The sequence below is a fragment of the Camelus bactrianus genome, chromosome 13, assembly GCF_048773025.1.
Source record: "Camelus bactrianus isolate YW-2024 breed Bactrian camel chromosome 13, ASM4877302v1, whole genome shotgun sequence".
In the NCBI taxonomy this organism is placed as follows: Eukaryota; Metazoa; Chordata; class Mammalia; order Artiodactyla; family Camelidae; genus Camelus; species Camelus bactrianus.
The window spans coordinates 74,637,645-74,657,977 of NC_133551.1; the positions used below are offsets into that span (position 1 = coordinate 74,637,645).

At 57.0% G+C, this 20,333-nt stretch overlaps 1 protein-coding gene across 1 annotated transcript in view; it reads right to left on the reverse strand.

Moving 5' to 3' along the window:
- The window catches only part of LOC105071175 (calmodulin-binding transcription activator 1), a 567,239-nt gene that overhangs the window by 59,154 nt on the left and 487,752 nt on the right, over positions 1-20,333 (reverse strand). The window contains exon 8 of the mRNA XM_074377511.1: positions 16,976-17,110. Coding sequence (XP_074233612.1) covers positions 16,976-17,110 — 135 coding nt within the window. The remainder of the gene's footprint in view (positions 1-16,975; positions 17,111-20,333) is intronic.

Here is a 20,333-nt window from a genome sequence, read left to right on the forward strand (position 1 = left end):
GAGGGTGGAGCTACCATCATCATCATCATCACCATCATCATCATCACCACTATCACCATGATCATCACCATCATCTCCATCATCACCATCATCACCATCATCACCACCACCATCATCCCCATCATCACCATCATCATCATCACCACCACCATCATCCCCATCATCACCACCATCACCATCATCTCCATCATCATCATCATCATTATTACCATAATAATCACCATCATCATCGAGATAATATTTTCTGAGTACAAACTATATTCTTTACACATGTTCATTTTTTTCATCCTCCCACCAAGCTTGTGCAGTGGGTATTCCTATAACTGTGGTTTTACAGAGGAGGAGACTGAGGCAAAGTAGGTTAAGTCCCTTGCCCTGGACTCTGCACTGGGGAGTAGCAGACCGCCGATATCCCACACGCCAGAGCTGGAGCTCTTGGCAGCTTTGCTCGGCCTCATGTGGGAGCTAGAGAAACACAGCTTCAGTGATGGTACAACCAGGTGAAGGGCCCCTCCTTGGCCAAAGGACAGGCCTGGCGGCTTGGCTGGCAGGGCCACTGCCCCTTCCTCCCCCAGCATTCTTCCTGAAGCTGTGCCTGTTAATGAATGCAAGGCCACCCTTTGGTACCAGGAGTCTGGGTGCCAGACTGCAGACGTACTCAGGGAGACAGGGTCATGTCTGGCCCGGCGCCCCTCTAGTCTGGGCTAGCCAAGCTAGTCTGTGCCTGGGCTTCCTTTGAATCAAAAGCCTAAATCCCCTAGAAGGCAGAGTAGCCAAGTGGGAAGCACCCTGCTCAGGCGTCCGAGGGCCTGGGCGCTGTTTCCAGCCCTGACACCTTGGGAAGGCTCTGTTCTCTGGGTCTCAGTGTACTTATCTGTAAAAGAGGCACGCATCACAGGGTCATCACAAAGACTCAGTGAGATGTTTGTGAAGCCTGCTGCCCAAAAGTTGTTAGCACCTCGTCTTAGCTAAACAGTAAGGCAAGGTGACTGGTCCACACCTTGGCCAAGATCACCGGAAAACTCAGACACAGATCAGCACAACTCCAGCTGAAGCCTCTAGTCTGGGGGTCTGAGTTGCAGGCCCTCCCTGGGGCCTCAGAGGGCAGGTCTGGGGTCTTGGCAAAGCCCTCTGGACAGTGAGGAAGTCCCCTTCGTACAGGACGCCTCATTTTGGGAGAATGGTCTGTTACGGACTGACAGCAAACTGATATATTGAAGCCGTAACCCTCACTACATCAGCATGTGGCTGTATTTGGAATCAGGGCCTTTAGAGAAGAGGTTAAATTAAAATGAGTCTGTTGGGGTGGACCCTGACCCAGTTTGACTGGTGTCTTTATACGAGGAGGAAACTCGGACACACAGAGACACACAGAGACCGTGCCCGCACCCGGAGGAAAGGCGCCGTCTGCAAGCCACGGAGAGACGCCTCGGGAGAAACCAGACCTGCCCACACCGTGGTCTCAAGCCAAACCTCTAGCCTGCGGAACTGGGAGGACATAAATGTCTGCTGTTTCAGCCGCCCGGTCTGTGGACTTTGTCATGGCGGCTCGAGCGTCTAAGCCTGGGTCCCCACACCTGCATGCAGCTCTTTACCCAGCTGAGGGCTCACACCTCCAAGGGCAGAACCTGATGGCTCATTGTTCGGGGCCACTCTTGCCAAATCCGAGCCCAACTTCCCTGTGCATCATTCCAGAAAGGATCTCAGGAAGCTCTAGTCTTGGGCATCTGAGGGGGCATCACAGGTACCCACTGGGCCTCTGTTGGCCTCTCCACGAGGCGGGAAAACCCAGTGAGCCTTCAAACAGGCTGCCGTGTGCCCTGTGGCCCAGGGGAGTCACGATCAAGAGCAAGCGTGTTTACCCAAAAGGTACACTGAAAATGCACTTACTACGCCTGCCGCGGTGTGCTTTCTGACGAAGTGGATACATTCATTTTTTTCTTTCTTGGGAATCTGACCAAAGAGAAATGGGTCTGCTCCCTTGAAGGTGGCCAGGAGCCAGAAGACCACTTTGATATCACCATCATGACTGTTACTCTGTCCACAGCCTGAAGCTTGCGCACTGGTGGAAACAAGCATGGAAATTGGCCCTTGTAGGGAAGCAGCCAGCAGCTTTATGGGAATGACCACTGTGAGGTCACGAGGGGAGGGGCTGTGCTGGCCTGTTGACTCTTGCTCTGCGTTACTGAAAGGAAAAATAAAGTGATCCAAAGGGAAGGCACAATTAGAGGCCGGTGCATTTTAAACTACAACCATCTCGTGGGCCTTGGAGAAGCTGAGCTGACATATTTAGTTCAGGAAGACACCTTAGGTGCTAAACGCCGTTACTGAGAAAAACAAAACAGTGGCCAAGGAAAAGCTTGGATGTGTTACGCACACACGTGAACCCCCACCCCCCGCTGGTCTCACTTTGACACCCTAGGTCTTGTATCCACGGTGGCCCCTGTCAGTGCAGCCTCATCCCCATCCAGGCCTGCAGCTCACGGGTTCTGGACCAGTGACGTCGAGTCAGCCCCTTGCCTCGGGCCTGGGAGCACCATCCAGTTCAAGGTGAAATTCCCAGGGATGCTCTCACAAGAAACGCAGCCCCACCCCAGCATCCTCTGGGCTTTAACTCTCTTTCAGTTCCCTTAAAACAAAGCCAGGGCCCTTCACCAAGTATAAAATAAGCCTCTGCTCACTTTCTTACTGGGAATTAGAACCCAGAACGCCGGGGGTAGGATGATGGCTGGAAGTGCAGTCCGGGGACCTAGCGTTTCATGCATCCCGCTGCACGACCGCTCTCTGCCCAGAGCTCGTTTTTCCCTGCTGCTTTCCCAGGAGCGGGCACGCAGACCCGTGACAAATGCATCAGCCATCTCCAGGTTCCAGAGCACCGAGGGCTTCCAGTGCATCAGGCCCAACCTCGTGGGGCCACGCTTGCAGCACTTCTGGGCAGGCCTTGCCCAGAGTTACGCACTGGAGCCTCTCCTGGCTTTAGCTATTCCCGGGGGGGCCCTGGCCAGGCCTTCTGATGTCATAAGAAACATCATTGGAGCTTATAAAATCAGAGCATTGATGCATTTTTTATGTCTTAGAATCACACCGTGTTGTTCACATCGCAGAGGATGGCAGAGTGCTGCGTCTGTGTCTCCCCTTTCTCTTAAAGGTGAATTATGAGCAGTGATGCTCTTTGCCCAGGCCCCCAGCCTGTCTCTGAGAGTCCCATCTGCACGCAGCTGATCACCATGTGCAAGGTCGGCTCCCTTCCCATCCATGTGGGGGGAAGGCAGAGGAGCACCGTAGGAGGAGGAGGCATGGGTGCTGGGGCTTCCTCTAGGCGCCCAGCCCCCAGCAGTGGAGAGGGAGACTGGGAAGAGAGGGTGGGAGGCAGGAGACTGAGAGGCAGCTCCAAACGGAGTTGCTCATAACCCTTCAGCAGCAAATGGAGCCATCAGGAGAACACTTTAGTGAGGAAAGAACACTGCGGGAGCCAGGGGTGCTGTCTGCGGGATGCAAACGAGATGCAGGTTCATTTATAGAGCATCATGGGCTGTGGCACAGGTGAGTAATTTAAAAGGGTAATTGCAATAATATGTTAGAATAATAACCCTTCGCTGTCAAAGGCTCTGAGAATTTCTCATTTGATTTCACATTTAGGTGGACCGATCTGTAATCTAGTTAATTTCACATCCCTGCCCAGGAAATCTTGAGCTTTGTACGGTAATCTCTGCAGAAGACAAAGGAGTCGCCCAAATCATTTTTCATAATAAAATATGTTCTCTGGCCCCAAAGAACTGCTGAGCACTACACATCTGTGTAGGGGTGACACGTTAAAAACAACAGAAATGCCAACAGCAAAAACCACATCAGGCACTCACCGTTTCCTCCCTCAACAAGAACAGCAAAAAGAAATCGGTCTGCTGGGGTGAGGAGTCGGGGAGACAGGGCAGGGCAGGTGGGAGTGGAGGAGGGCAGGTACAGTTCTGCACAGTAGAGAATTTAACCCAAAGAGAGGTCTGGCCTTTGTCCTTGCCTCCTGGGAGGTGATTGCTAAGTCCTTGCAATGTCATGCCTGATGGGAGTGGCTTAGCTCACCTGAGACACTAGATGTCCTCCAATAGGATTTAGGGTAGGGGCTGGGTACACTGGACAACAGGGATCTGCAGCCTAAAGCTAGGGTCTGTCAGCAGCGAGGATGATGGTCACGAAGACACCACTGCCCATCCCTCCATCCATAAATCCATCCATCCATTCATCTATCTCTTGAAGAAATATTTATTCAGCACCTACTATATTCCTGGCTCTTGGAGCATGACGATAATTAAGACAAAAGTCCTTGGCCTCAGGACTCAGCTATATTCTCACCTTGGTCAATTTCGTCCACACCTCTTGACCCATTTCTTCCAATGCCACCTCCATGCAGGCATGTCACAGACTTCTCTCTTCTCTTTCTTCCCTGAGCTCTGGAGCCTAATTCTATTCACTTGCTTTTAACTTTTCACGTGGATGTCCCAAAGGCCCTACAAATTCAGCCCAATTCGTGTCCAGTCCTCCTCCAGGATGAATGACACGGAGCCCTCCATGCTTAATCTGTCTACAAGTTCTTTGATGCTACCTCCTTATTATGTCTTGACTGTCCCCTTCTTTTCAGAACCACCAAGCCCAGCATCAGCTTGAGGCTGGAGGAGTAACTGGTCTACCCTGACCCTCTCTGGCCCCCTTTCAACCCGTCCTCGTTGCAGCAGCCAAGAGCACATCTCAAAATGCGAACCTGGTCATGTCACCGCCTCTCAAACCCTCAGTAGCTTTCCTGTCCTTGGGGATAAAGCCAGCACTCCTCAGCCTGACCTGTGCCTGGGTGCCCCTCTATCCTGTCTGGTCTGATCCCCACTTCCCTCTCCACCTCCCCAGCCTTCACATGCTCCCTTATATTCACGAGGCTCCCTCCCACCATGGGGCTTTCTGTGCATGCTCTTCCCCATGCTGTTCCTTCCCCTCTTCATGGAGTTAACTTCTGCTCCTCCTTCAGATCTCAGCTCAAGGGCCACTTCTTCAAGAAATCCCTCCCAGATCTCCTCCCTTTCATTACAAGCTCCCCAAACACTTGTTTGTGGAAAGGCTTGGTGGTCAGGCCTGATTTTTCCTCTACTGGGTGGTAAGCTGGGTGAGCCTAGGGACCGCATCTGGTTTTACTTGTCCATTTCTTTTGGTTCTAGCACTGGGCCCATTGCCTGGCACCTAAAGGGAGCTCCATTACCAGTTAGTGAATAAAAGATTACAAAGAAAGAACAGCTAACGGAGGAATTTACAAAGCATGATGGGAAAGCCAAAAAAAAAAAAAAAAGGAAGTATCCTGTGTGTGTGTGGGAATGGGACGGGGTGGGAAGTCAGCTTTTATGCAGAGGGGCCTTAGAGTAGAAATTTTCAATACAGCAGGAGTTCTCTAAACTGACCACAGAGAAAAAACCCAAGGGGCGAGAAGGAACAGCATGTGGAAGGCTCAGAGGTGAGAAACAATATAGGGCGTTTGGGGAAATCTGGATATTGTGGTAGAGTAGAGGGTAAAGCATTGTGCAGGGACAGAGAGAGGGCTGCAGGTGAGCTGAGACAGGCAGACTGAGGTCAGCTTGTAAAGGGTTTTGTATTCATTCCACGCTGCAGAGCCAGAGTTGATCCTGACCTTCCCAAGGGACAGGTGACCCCTCCCAGCAAGCGCTCCTGGCAGGCAGCCCCGCCTCCCTCCCTAACACACAGTCCTGCACTGGGTTACAGTTGCTGCTCTTCTGGTCTGCCTCTCCCCTGGACGGCACCCTGTGCAGAGCCTGGCACCCAGTGCGTGCTCTGTCAGCCCTCTCTGAAGGCACCTGTGATACACGGAGTGGATGGGAGGGAAAGGAAGTGGCAGCGGGAAGGCTAGTTAGGAGGCTCCAGCCCCGGCACCTGATACTAAAGGCCTGAGATGGGAGATGGGAGAATGGCAGAGGATCCGGAGGAGGAAGCCCTGTGGGTTTTGAAGGTCCTAATTTGCAAACTGCTTGGCCGTGGGGAGAGGATGCTGGGGAAGGGAGAAGCAGGGACGAAGGCTACTTCTAGCTCTGAAGCCTCTGTCAGATGCAGCCCAAGCGCAGCAGAGAAACGAGGCTCAGAGGGAGACTCTCACTGTGTGGAGGTCAAGAACGGGCGATGGGGTCAGACCACCTGTGAATGACGCTCTCTGCGTCACCTGCTCACTGCTGTGTCTGGGTGTCCTCGTCTGTAGAAAGGGGACCTTGTGGGTCATTGGGAAGTTTGAGTGAGTCAATACACGTAAACGCTTCACGAACAGAGCCTGGCAGGCGGCGAGCAAGTGGATGTCAGCTGCTGTAACCCCTGGGTGGAGAGCTCTGTGCCAGGAGGCAGGTTATGCAGAAAGAGATAATGACGGTGGCTCAGAGGTCTGCCAGCTCTCCCTCGTTCTCAAGACCAAGGGATGCAGCTCTGGTGCCACTGGGGTGACACAAGACAACAGCAGCTCTTCTAAAAGTGGGTGTCGCCAAATGGGGTCAGGGCTGGCATAGATTCCCTGTTCACATCCCAGCACATCTTGGACTTGGACAGGAGAAAGGACACTTGGGGGACCTTCCCATCTGCTGGTGTCGGAACCGGTCCCTCAGCACCAGGGGCCTGGAGCACAGCGTGAGCCACGGGCTGTTCCCTCTCTTGCCAGTGGGGATGCTGGGAACGGTCACCTGCTCATTCCTCCAGGACACCTGGGGCGAACATCAACCTCGGTGAGGAAACCACGGTTCCCCACGTCGCCCAGGTTTCTCACCCGTCCTGTGTCCTGGCTTCCAGAGCCCGTGAGTCTGGCTGTGGGATGGCGAAGGGGAGGTGGGTGGAGGGAGGAGGGCACGCTGAAGTCATGAGAGGCTCTGTCTTGCTCCAGCAGTGGTTTGGAGAGAGGTCGCTGCTCTTCTGGGGACCCAGATTCGTCCCACAAGGACAAGAAGGTTGGATGACGTGACAACTGAGTTTCCTTCAAGTCCTAACCCTCTGAGACCCTCTGTTTCTGGCGTGTTGACTGTTTCCACTCTGCCACTGATGTTTTTAAATGTCTCCCATTGTTAAGTGTAGAGCTTCTGACACACACCTGCCTGTCACCTTTCTTCCCCTCAAACAAAGGACTCGGGGGTCACAAGTGGACGTGTCAGCAGGTTACCGCGTGGAGGGAGCTGCTTTTCAGCCTGAATGTTTTGAATGTCTTGTTGTCACAGAGGCAAGAGACAAGGTCGCCAGGCTGCTTGGAAGGGCTCAGACACATGTGTATTTTTAGGAGTTTTTAAAAGGAGAGGCCTTGGGCTTGGCCCCAGCCAGAGGCTGTTTTCCATCTGTGTCCTGTGAGGCACTGGATTATTGGTGGGGGAGGTGGAGGCCCCCTCTCCCCTAGCTTGGGGACCTGCAGGACCTCGCTTCCTCCTGGAGGCCACACCAGCCCCTACTCTGCCCCCAGCCCTCCTCCTCGCTCGCTCGCTGGTGATGTCCTGAGTCCCACAGCCTCAGGACCATTGTTCCCATGGCTGGGCAACAGAGCAGCACCTCCATTCTTTTCCAGGGAGGTGCATTCTGGAGGGTCCTAGGGAAGGCCAAGGTATCCCCACGCCTGCTGATCTTTCTGGGTCCCAGCCTTGTCAAGAGGCCTTTCTTCGAGGCCATGCCCCCTGGAGCGCAGCTGAACCGCATCCAGATGACGTGGCAGGGTCACGGGAGTCCGATGTCATTGCTTTAGGAGCCGTCGGGTCTATCTGCAGGATCCTGCGTTCCAGCCACAGCCAGCACTAGGTGTGAGAGCCGTTCACAGGGTCTGACAACCACGCACCATGTGCAGGGGTGAATCACAGTTTGTGCATGTTTTGGTGCTCGCCTCCAGACCCTGCACCCCAGTGGGGGACAACTGGGAGGGAGCCTGTCCCTGGGATCAGAGCAGGTGCAGGCTCTCCCCCAGAGCCCAGGGACGGGGAAGCCACCTCCCTGGGGCCTGCAGACCCTTCAGATGGTTTGCTGGACCAACATCCAAGGGCAAGGCAGGAAAAGCAGGGCTGGGTCCTTTACTCCCGCTGCACATGGAAGGATGGAGGCGCAGATCTCCTGGGCCAGGTGCATCTGAGAGGCTCCTGGTCCTTCCTTTCTTGTCCCAGACAGGGGAAGGTCGGGGCTCTGAGCTCAGAGACAGGCTGCTGGAGTTTCAGCCACTTCCCTGGGTCCTTTAAATTTACGGAGCTCCGTCTTGCCTTTGGGTCTTCCTACACGTGGCTTCCTCTGCCTAGAACGCTCTGCTCCCCTCCTCCGGGTGTTGACACGGCTGCCACATCCTTTTTCTTGAGTCACCCTTTTCTCCTGGCCTCCCTGTGATCACCTCCTCTCTGCCTTCCTCCTCTCGCTGGGCACTCCTCATCTCTGTGCCAGGGGCTTTTCCGCTTGACATGCAAAACCCTGGGGGAGCCCCGGGCTGACCCTGTGCCCTCGCCTGTCCTTCACCTACACTCTTTCAGGGAGCAGCCGCATCTAGACCCACGACTTTAAAGTCCGTCGATGTGCTGATGACACCGAAATTTTACCTCCATTCTGGACCTCTCCTTGGCCTGCAAACTTTCAACCCAGTGGTCTACTCGGTGACTCTAAGAAGGCTGCCCTCCATAATGGGATCAAAACCAACGCTAGATTCCCCTCTCTCCCACCTTGCTGCTTCTTCCGACTCCTCCATCTCAGGAAGTGGTCCCCTGCCCCCGAGTTGCTCAAGACCCACGTCTGGGCATTACCCAGCATTCTCTCTCTCATCCTTGGTCTTCAGACCATCAGCAGGACCCTTGATTCTACCCCCAAACGTTCCCAAACTGTGTCTCTTGGGATTCATCAGCACCAGCCTCGTCGGAGTCACCACCATCTCTTGCCCGCACTGACGCAGCATCACTCTGGGTGGTCCTCCTGCAGGTGAAGACATACTTCATGCCCCATGCACCAGCGGCGGGGAGCGGGCTCATGGAAACATAACGGAGTGTGTCACTTCAGCTGCTTAAAACCCTCCCACTGTCCTCAGAATAAGATCCAGCTCCCAGCCTTGGCTGCTGGGCACCCCTGTGGCCCAGCCCCTTCCTATTCTGCTGCTTGCTACCGTGGCCTCCTTGATCCTCCAACACACTGGGCTTGCTCTGTCCCAGGGGACTTTGTTCCTGTGATCGCGCTGTCTGGAATGTGCTTCCAAGGACCCTAGCTTGGCTGGTTCCCTCCCGTCCTGTCACCTTCCCATAGAGGACCCCACTGACCCCCAACCTAAAGCAGCCACTCAGGCACCCTCTACCAGGCCGCCCGTTGTAAGGGCCCTGACCGTTCCTTTGTGATCTGTCCACTGTCTTTCTCCCCAACTAGAATATAAACACCATGAAAACGAAGGCTCCCCAGAGCCTAGAGCAGTGTCTGGTGAGGGAAGAAAGAATGACCCTAGCGGAAGGAGGCAAGATTAGAGGCCAGATGCCTGGTTAGGATGTGTGAGAACATTAGGGCTGAGTTCAGGTGGTGGTGGAGCAGACCAAGAGAAGGGAGAGCAGCGAGGGAGAGGAAGCCGCCAGGATGGCGATGGGCTGGGGGACGGGGGGGGGCAGGAAGTCTCAGGGAGGACTTCCGGTTTCCTGGGGCGGACTGCCCACTGAGGTTGTAGGAGACCTAGGGTGGGGAAGGAGTGGGTCAAAAGAATAGTCGTGAGTAGCATTTGGGACACGTTGACTTGCCCAGGAAAATCGGAGCAGAGCTGTCCTCGGGGCAGCTAGATGGATGGTTCTGGATCTGGATCCGAGAAGAGGTACAAAGGAGGACACATCAGTGCACTTTTACCTTTGTGACCAGTAAAGAGAGTCCTGGGTGGGGCTGAGCCCTCAGGGAGAGTGGGCGGTGGAGGGGGGAGGGAGGGGCCCAGGAGAGAGCACCCGTGGCCTGTCTGGTCCTTAATCCACGTGAGGACTTTCAGCCCCTCTGACCTCGCCAGCCACACCCTTCTCCTCGGGGAGTCCTCTGACTCTAGGCTCTGAGGACCCCCGTCTTCTGTGTCCCTCCGACTCTCCAAGTGCTCCTTCTCAGTCTCCATCACTGGCTTCTCCTGGAATGTTCTGTTAACGTCCCTGTAGCCTGCTTTCTCCCGGGCCACTCTCTTCTCCCTCTGCCTTATCTGGCAAGCAGAATAAGGGATGGTGCAGTGGCATGAGGAGGGGCCAGGCGGCGGGGGGCCCATCAGCCAAGGCAGGGGGCTGGATTTTATCCCGGGAACAGTGGGAGGGTTTTAAGCAGTTGTGGTGACAGGTTCGGTTATGTTTCCAAGACCCCCAGCTGCTGTATGGAGAATGAATCGTGCCTCTGCCTGCAGGGGGACCACCCTGGATGCTCTTGCATGACTTGCAGACAAGAGGTGATGGCGGCTCTGACGAGGCTGGTGATGATGGATGTGACCTTATTAGGAAATAGGGTCTTTGTAATTAGTGAATTACAGACGTAACTAGTTAAGACAAGTTCATGGGTTCGGGTGGGCCCTAATCCAACGAGTGGCATCCTGGTAAGAAGAGAAGAGACAGGTGCAGAGACACACACAGAGGCAAGACTCCACATTGTCTTCCCTGCATTATGACAGAGGCAGAGGCTGGAGTTATGTTGCCACCAGCCAAGGAATGCCAAGGATCAGAAGCTGGGAGAGGTGGGAAGGATTCTCCCCAAGAGCCTCCGGAGGGAGTGTGGCCCTGCCTATACCCTGATTATGAATTTCCCGCCTCTAGACCTGGAAGAGGAGACATTTCTGTCTCAAGCCCCCGAGACTGTGGTCACTTGTATGGTAGCTGAGGAGACTGAGGCACGGTCAAGGGCAAGTCGGTTGACACGGACCATCGGAGGGTCTGAGCCTCCCCTCGTCCTGTCTCCAGCTGAGCTGCCTGCCCCCAGGTGGCCGGGAAGCTGACCCTGCAGGAACAGCCATGCTGCCCGGCGCTCCGGGGCTCCACCCTTGGGTTTTACTTTGCTTCCTGCCCCGACGGCCAGGACGCGGATGCGGAGGCTGCCTCCTCGGCCTCTGCGGGTGCTGGGCTTGCCGTTTCTCTGCAGGGCCCCATTTGTCACTGCTGCAGGGAGGCGGATGAGGCCAGCCCCAAGGTGACCCCCTCCTGCCAGACAGAGCACTCCACACAGATCCATTTGGTGTGGCCCCAGCTGCTAAGAGCAGGAGATCACGTCCACAGGAGGCATCTGAGGACCAGGTCCCTTGGTTTCTGCCTAAGGAGGGCTAAGGACAGACACTCACCCCAGCTGGTAATGATGCGGACCCTGCAGAGAACAGAGACGCCAATGATGCCCGGGAAGCCTGTGCTTTGGGGCAAGGCTCTAGCTGGACAGCTGCGGCGCGGAGAGAAGGCCCTTCCTGCCGCTCAGCTTCAAGTCCCGAGTGTAAGACTGGCTCAAGCCTTATCTCCCAGGTCCCCACTATGCAAAGAAATACCCAGAGACCCGTGAGCCAACCGGCTTCAGCGTGCCCCAGACCCCACTTGAGGTGAAGGCCAGAAGGTTCTTGGCAGTGCCCCCTTTTACTTACAGGGCAAACCCCCGTGCCAGAGCTTCTGAAGCTCCTCCAAAGTGCTCCCAGAGGCAGGAGGGTGTGGGCCCCGGGCACTGACGATGCCTGTCATTCAAGGCAGCTCTCCAAAGGTCAAGACAATTCACTGATGCTGTCTGTCCGATCTGAAAAAACTCTCGTGAATTCTGTAGTCTATGCCATAAAACAAACCAAACTGTTTCAGCAAAACAGTGACGTTTAAAATGATTTACAGTAAAATTACTTAACCATTGCTCCTCCCCCCACATTATTTGGTAAAAGTGATGCCGTTGGTTGTTCCCACTTTCTGTCTGGCTCTGTGCACATGTTCTCTCATGTGGACAGTTTGCCACACAGTAGGCCCAGAGGAGGGTGACTGGAAGGCGGGCTGGGAGGAGGGGGTCTGCGGGAGGGAGGGAGCCAGGCCAGGAGGAGCCAGCAAGGTACACTCATCAGAATGCCCCAGACTGTCACCGTGGGAGGGAGAGACCATCCAGAAGCTTCCCAGGGGCGGGGCCAGCCTTACAGCTGGAATGGCCTCTCCTGCGGCCACGGCCACAGGGCTGCACCCGTGGCCTCTGGGTCAGTGTGTGGTCTCTCACTCCTGGTGGGTGGAGGCTGCTATTAAAAACCAGCCAGCAGGGGAGAGGCTGGCAGGAGCATGGCCACATACCAGGAACAGGCAGCGTGGAGGTGGGGGGAGGGGGACAGAGCTGGGACCATCCCAGCTTCAGGGCTTCCGTCTGTGAGCACAGAGGGTTTGGTCAGAGCAGAAGGCCAAGCCGGAGGCCAAATCTTGCTTTTCCTTCTCTCCACCCCCTTAGAGGGGAGCAAGGGTCTCAGTTTTCCGACACCTCTAACCTGGGGCCAGGCTGCCCCAGAGGCTGGCTTACCGGATACCCTCCTCTGGCTCTGGTGACCCAGAGGGTAGGCTGCCAGGGGTGTCCGACCTGCCCTGAGGCTCCCTACACCGAAGTAGGCACCTACGTGATGAGGGGAAGCTCCAGTCCCGGCTCCCCTCTTAGGCCTGCAATGACGAGGTCTCTCCCCCACCCAAGGGTCGGGAGGAGACCTGCCCAGGTGGCCAGCTGGCTGAGCCCAGGAAAGCTGCATCCACCGTCCCTCCAACCCTCCCACCCAAGTAGGAGGCTCAGCTGCCTGAGAGGCAATTCAAAATAGTCTAAGAATAAGCGGCTTAGCGGGGTTCGGAGAGGGGGCAGTGGGTGGGGGTGGGGCCAGGGGCCAGGGGAGCATCAGATGGCTTCAAGAGAAAGAACAGAACGGGCCACCTGGAAGTTCCACTCCTCTTCTCTTCCAGGGACAGGGGTCATTTAAAGGTGTCCCAGTGCCCTTGCCCAGATGTGAGCCCCACCCTGTGGGCTGCCACAGTGTCAAACGGCCTAGGTTTATTCTCTGCAAACGCAGGCCCGGGCCAGACTGGCTAAACACAGCACATCCTCTCCACGCTCAGCACAGCCCTGGGTGTTTGCATCCAGGGACTCAGAGCAGGCAGAAGTGACATACCCCAGAGGCCCTCAGAAAACGGTCTCGGGGGTAAACTGGCTGCTTTGACTGCCTCTTGCCCGGAAGAGGTCCCATTGCACCCCAAACGCACGGCTGGCCTGCCCCAGACCACTCGGGGGTCCTTGTGCAAACAGCCTGGGGAAGTATGTTTTGAACCTGGGCCTTTGAGGGGGCAGAAACGGTGAAAATGGGAGTTCCCAGAGTGCCCTGGCCAAAGGCCTGGCAGTTCCGCCACCTGGCGCCCCTACTGCTGCCTCTCCCTGGGCTACTTCTCATCCCTCTTAGCTTGGCTGTTGCCTGCCCAGGCTGGAGGTCTCAGCAGAGGGGGTCACCTCCTCCAGGAAGCCTTCCTGAACACTGGGCTGAATTAAGCTCTCTTGATGTGTCCCGTGAGAATTTATTCATTCATGCAATCATTCATAAAACAATTAGGTACAATGACCAGCAACCTGCCAGCTTGCTCTAGGCAGTGGGGGTCCAAGCAGACAGGGCCTGTGACCCCAAGACTTCACAATAGGGTGGGGTTGGCGAGGGGTGCCCCCTAGGTCTGGGGGAAGCGCTGCAGCTTCAGAGACCCAGAGAGCTGCGCTCCCCGAAGTCGGCCGGAGTGGGTAGACGGTGGCCGCAGCGCCCCCTCTTCTCTGCTCTCCCTCCTTCCCCCCATTTTCATGCTGCATCTCCGCCCGGATGGCTGTGTCCAGCTGAGATTTAGGGGACGTGGGGCGCCTGCGCCGATGTCTCTCCGCGGGGACGATCGCCTCCCACCCGGCGGGGCTGCTCAGACAAAGGCGGCGCCCAGGACAAAGGCAGCGCCACCTCTGCTGCAGCTACGCGCGCTCGCGCGGATTCGATGCCCGCATCCCCCACCCAGCCTGTAGTTTCGCAAACAAATTTGTTTTAAAAAAAAAAAATGAAAGCAGAGAATTTCTCCCCAAACATTTCCCCCTGCTCTGGGATGGGGGAGGGGCAAGGAACGCCCCTAAGACTGCGAACTGGGCGACGGGTGGAGGCACAGGAACCGCGCACAGCGGGAGTCGGCCGCCGGCACGCGAGCGCGTAGCCCCGGCTGCGCGTCCCCGTCCTGTCCCCCGGGGCTGCCGGGGGCCGGCCTTCGGTGCGCGGAGCCCTGCCGCGGCCCATCCCGGCGGACGCGGGCGCGGGGCCCCCTGCATTGCAGCTGCGCCCAGCGTGCAAGCGTGCGTGTGTGCAGGCGTGTGTGTCCGTGCCCGGGTGTGTCTGTGCACGCGCGCCGCCGGGCCGCCGCGCCCCAGTTTGCTCGGCGCCGCAGTCCCCTCGCCCCCTCCCGTTCCACCGCCGCCCCTCCACCTCCCCGCAGCTCGAATTGAGAATTTGCCCGGTAACCGTGGGGGCGGGAGGGGCGGAGGTGAGGAGCTGCGGAGACGCGAGGGGAGAGGAGCGGAGAGGAAAGGAGGGCTTCTTACAGCCTGGCCACTGCAGCATCTTCTCCGACACACTTCTTCACTGCCAGACCACAGGGACGGCCAGAGCCCGGGGGACGCCCCCCCCCCCCGCCCGCCCCGGGCTGTCCCAGCTGCCTCCTCTGCACCGGGAGGACTGTGCTCCTGGCGCTGCGGCTGCAGTCCTGCTCCCCTCCCCCCACCGCTATTATTTATCAGGCTGGTGAAATGCTGCGAAAAGGATCCTTAGGTGAATAAGTCGCTTGTATTCGGTTCAGGATGGGGGCGCGGTGAGGGGCGAGAACTAGGAGAGAGGAGTTTCCCCTCTACCCTGGAAGGGTGGGGCCTCACAGTTCCTCCGCCCTGGCCCCTGTTCCCCTCCCACTACTTGAAAGGACATCTGGTCAAGCTCCTAGGGCAAGAGGTGCCTGGGCTCCTTCCCAGCCCCCATCTGCTCTCTGTAGGGGTAGCCCTGCCTCCTCTCCCCAACTCCTGTCATCTCTCTGGTGTATTCCGCCAGGGGCTGCGGGGCGGGTGGCGGGGGGAGCTTATTTCAGGGGGAGGCCTGTGGAGGGCAGAGCCCCCAGTCCCTGCGGAGGAGGCCGCTGCAGAGCATGCGTCCTGCCTGGCAGCAGGCCCACTGCCCGAAGGGCCTCATGTGGCCAGGGCCTCAGGGATGGGCTTGTCATGAAGCAGTTAAGGTGGCTTGCCTTCCCCAGGATCTCCATCACAGCATCCTCCCCTGCCGGCCACCACCTCCTGGTACAGCCTGCTCTCCAGGCTTCCGGGGGTGGGGGGGGTGGGGGGGCGCCGGCTGATGTTTCCTGTGCTCCCAGGCACTGCGGGGCTGGACTTGGCTCTCTGAAAGGCTGCACCTCCCCAGCAGGTCCTACACTGACTGGTCTCAGCATCCTTCAGTCCACCCTGCAGAGGTGACCTGGTCACTCAGGGAGAGCCGGGGCTCTGCAGAGTTCCCTGTTTCCTTTCCTATTTGTTCTGCAAAACGGAAACAGGATTTCCTGAACGGGAGCCCCTGGTCACCCTGCCCTTGTCTGTTACATCCTGTAGGTCATCATTACAGCTCTGGCTGGCTTCAGCCATGGTTGGGGTGGCTGCCAAGACCAGCCTGGTGCTCCCGGGCAACAACTGCCAGGGTGCGGATGCCTGTTGAGCCAGAGCCACTTCTGGGAATAGCTCAGAGGGTTTAGTGGCCAGGGTGGCTGCCAGGCACCCTGTCATTGCTGGGGCCGGGGCTGGGACGAGACCGACGTTTGCACCCTGGGTGGTTCAGGAAAGCTGCCCAGGGCATGTACCCAAGCCCAGAAATGGCCCGGCAGCCAGCAGCCAGGGGAAAGCTGAGAGGTGGGAAGGCAAAGGGCTGCTGTGGATGAGGGAGGGGAGCTTAAGTAAGTGAGCCCCACAGAGGGCCCAGGGTCAGCTTAGCCAAGACCCAACGCCTCGGGCTGACAAGATCTCCGGCGAGGTGTCCCACAGAGAGGCCCCTCTGCAGCTGCCCTGATGCTAAGGCCGTGTGTAGCCTCCCCTCCCACTCTGGCCCAGTGCAGAGAGCAGACTGATAGCTCAGCACCCTTCCCCTCCAGGCCAAGTCCAGGGCTCCCCTTAGGCGTGCCCAGGCCTGCAAGGGCAGCCTTGGACCATGGCACCCCCCACCTGTCTTTGGCAGCTTCTCTTTGTAGAGCCTCTGGTTCCCCAAGGGGAGCAGCCAGCACTCAGCACCCCATGGACGAGGCCGGCGGCTCTCAGGGATGCATCCTTGGCTGGTACGTCCTGCCTCCTCCCTTGGAGCATGCAGGGACTCCTTGGCCCTCCACCCTCAGCCACGATCACAAGCCTGGGCTTGTGTCAGACGCTCTATAGGGCAGAGGCCAAAGGAAAAGCAGCCTAGAAGCAGAGGGTGGCGGCTGTTGGATGGCTTCCGAGAGAAGGTCTGACTTATTGTCCCTAACTGGCAGAAGCCCTCAACACAAAGTCCAGGTCTTGGAATCTGAAAGAAGCCCACTCTGCCCTTCTCCACTCCCCCACCCCCTCCCCTGCCCCAGAGGCTCAGGGCTTGATCATGGCCTCTAGGAAGTCCTCCTGCTTTGAGAAGCTGAGCCCCCGCGGGTGGGGGGTGGGGGCCAGGAAGCTGAGGATGCTTGGACCCTGCTCCTCCAGGTCTATCGAGAGAGCGGGTCCTCTCAGCAACTTGGGGGCTTGCCTGGCCCCTCAGAGCCCCCCAGCAGGCCCTGGACCCAAGCTCACATACTCACTCTGTCCCAGGGAGAGACAGAGATGAAGGATGGGGACCCAGTCTGTCCTCCTGAGGTGGAGACTTGTGCCTGGAGTGCAAGTTAGGAGACCTGGATGTGTCCTTTTTCACACCTTGTGCATAGGATTCCCAAGTATCCCTCTAGCGTAGGGCCTGGCAAGGTGACCCGAGCGCTGTTCTTACCGTCCAGTGACAGCCAGTCGTGCTGGGAGGAGGGGAGCGTGGGCAGGGCCCGAGCTTTGTACTCAAACACCACTGAGTTGGAGATGATCTGGTTGTTGAAGGCAACTTGCAGGGTCACAAGACCAGTGTCATGAGCTGAAAGCAAAAGGAAGAGGGGTCAGGGTAGGGGTGGGGGGCACCCTTTAGCTTGGGTACCACCCAACAGCCTGGAGTACACTGGCCTCTCCCCACGGCCCTTCGGGGTTGGCTCCTCTGCTCTGTGGTGAGGACAGGGACTGGGAGCCCTGTGTTGATCGGCCGAATGAATGGATGGGAGGCTGGTCCACCACCCTGCCCCGTGGCTGGCTGGCTCCTCGCCCTCCAGTCCATCCAAGCCAGGGTTCAGGCACAGCATTTGCGCTGGACCCCTTTGTGCTCATTTCTCTTTCACCTTTTCCTACGAGCCTATCCTGACTCTTAGCACGGCTCTCTGTGTATTTTTAGAAGCTCTTCTGCCTCCCTGGTGAGGGCAAGAGTTTCGGCTGTGCCCGCGACTCTGAGCCCAGTGGGGCTGGGCCGGGGGCTGGCATGAAACCTGCTCATCCCTCTGATGCTTGAATGCGAAGCTTCAGGAAGACAGACCCTTGTGGGCCTCATGAGCTGCTCTGGCCCGCAATGTGGGGCTCAGTGAAAAGTATCGGTTGAATAAACGAATGGGGCATCCTCACTGTCAGCAAGAGGGAAGCCCGCCCCTGGCGGGGACCTGCTCACTTCTGAGCTTGAGGCGGATATTGAAGTCTTGGGGGCCGGTGGGGGTGGGCAGGCTGCTCCGCCCTGCCCGGCCTCGGACCCCGCAGACATCAGGGTTATGTGCTCTCTGCCCTGCTTTTCTGGAACACCAGACACCAGTGGCTAGGGCCTCCCCGGGACAGATTTCCAGGGAGGACACACACAGGATCCTGTTACTGTTTGGGCTCTTGGTTTTCAGCAGCTTAGCCTCGAGGAAGCGGTCCAAGTCAGCTGCTCTCCGGGGCCGAGGAAAACTCTGGCTTCCCTCTGAGGATGTCTGATGGGAAAACCGACTCATTGACTCATGGCCTCTGTCCATCCCAGGTGGATGGGTTATGCCATTGTCCCCAGAGCAGGAGGTTGTTGTCCCAGGATGACCTGTGGTTTTTTGCCCTGTGCTTCCCCCTCGGTGGGGTCCCTCAGCACCAGATCACAAGCTGGCTCCATGGTGGGTGGGTCCCGTGGGAATTCCGGCAGCGCCTCTCTGGGCAGGGAGCCCCAGCCAAGTCCAGACCTCCCTGGGCTCTGACAGCATCCCTGGGCAGATCTCCAAGCTCGCGGTCACTTGCTTTCCCTGGAGACTTGCCTGGTTTACCAACAGGAAGGAAGGGCATCAGCGTGTGCCCCGTCTGAGCCCGCTCTGCTCTGCGCCTCTGAGCAAGCCTCTGCCTCTTGCTGGCCCCTGGGACGCTCAAGGCTTCTCCGTACCAGATGTTCCAGCTGGAGGGTCCTCCTCACTGGCTGCTCGTCATGTATCACCTCCTGGCATGTGCGTAACTGGCGGTGATGCTGGAATGGTGGCAGATGCAAAGCCATCTCATCCTTCCCCAGGTGACGGAGCAGAGAGGACCTGTCACAGTCTACTGGGTCCCAGCCCAGCAGCTTGGTGCACGCAGGCCCAGGAAGTTTCCTGGAATCTCTTTTCCTCCCTGTGTTTAATTGATCAGCAAGTCCAGGTCCATGTACCTCTCTCCATCCCAATGACCAACACTGTGGCCCAAACTGCCATCATTTCTTGCCTAGATGCCTGGACTCCTGCACTAGCCTCTTGCTGAGGGCTACCCCAGCACACCTGAGACCTACCTGTTCCTGCTGGGATGGGTCAGAAGGGCCACACCCCATGAAACCCGTGGAAGTGTGTTGCCCAAGGGAGCCCTTCTCCTTGAGTCGGGAAAGATCACTGCTCAGCTCCTTCCTATGGTTTCCCTGCTTTGTTCTTCCCTCCTACAATCCATTCTCCCACACACCCAGAATCGTCTTCTAGAGGCATAATTTAGATCAAATCACTCCCCACTAAAAACGAATGGCTTCCATAGCAAGTAAAACCAAATCAAACTCTTTCTTAAGATTTAGAAGGATGCACATGATTTGGTCCCTGCTGTCTTCTCCAACCTAGCCACGTTCCACTCCCCCACCACCCTTATATTTCTCCAACTTACCAAACCTGTTCCTGCCTCAGGGCCTTTGCACTTCCTTTGCCCTCTGCCTGGAGGCATTCCTCCCACTCTTCCCATGACTAGCTCCATTTCATCATTCAGGTTCCAGCCTAATATCCCAGACTGCCAGAGGCTTTCCCTCATCAGTCTGTCCACAGGAACCTCCCTTTTCCCAAGTGAGTTTATCACATCACCATATTCTAGTGTCTCGACGTGGTTCCCCCAGTTATCGTGGTTATCTTTTTCTTTCCTTGTTTGTTTTTTGCCTCCTGCAGTAGAAGGTAAGCTCCGTGAGAGCGGGGAGACGGTCTGTCCTGGTCACCTCTTCATGCCCAGTACCAAGACCAATGCCTGGCCTGTTATGGCCTCTTAATACCTGTTTGTTGAGCAAATTGATTCAAAACACAGCACACCTGCCCATCTCATTTTGAATTGCATCATTTGCATGGGGGGCCTCAAGGGATCCAGCGTGGGGCTGCTTCTAGCAAAATCTTCCCATTGGGGGAATTCTTCCATCTTCTTCTGAGCTCAGGTTGCCTTTCCTAAGTCCAAAGTCCTCCACCGCTGCGCCGCCCGAGCTCAGTGGTCCGGCGTGGCCGTCCCCCTCCCGATCTTGCAGCACTTCTGGAATCTTGCAGGAGACAGATTCCATGACTCTGTGTCCTCTGTGGCCAGCGACAGAGGCGGAGCTGCCCAGAAGAACCATCTACTTGGCCAGGGTCAAGTCTCCCCATCTGTTTTGCCTGGGCAGGTGCACCAGGCCGGTGGGCGGTGGCCATTTTCACCCTCTGTGCCCCCTCCCATGTCATTCTAGCTCCTAAGGTGTCCTGCCCTGTGCTCACAGACCTCCAAGGCCTTTTTGGCACGGCTTGTTTGGTTCTGGCTTCAAGTGTTCTTTCTTTTAGATCAGCTCCAGTTTCCCTGAGCCTTTGGGAAACCCAGGGGAGATGTCCTTGAGCAGCCAGCCTCACCCCCTAGGATGTTGCTCATGTGCATGACCAACTCCTTCCTGGACTGAAAGCTCCCTGGGGTCAAGGGCAGTGTTAGGGGCTGGGATGTAGCTCCATTCCAGGTGCCTGGCAAACTGTTTGCTGAATGAAGAAATGAATGAGTGCCTGCTGTTCCACCCAGTGCCCCCTGCCAGAATGACATGT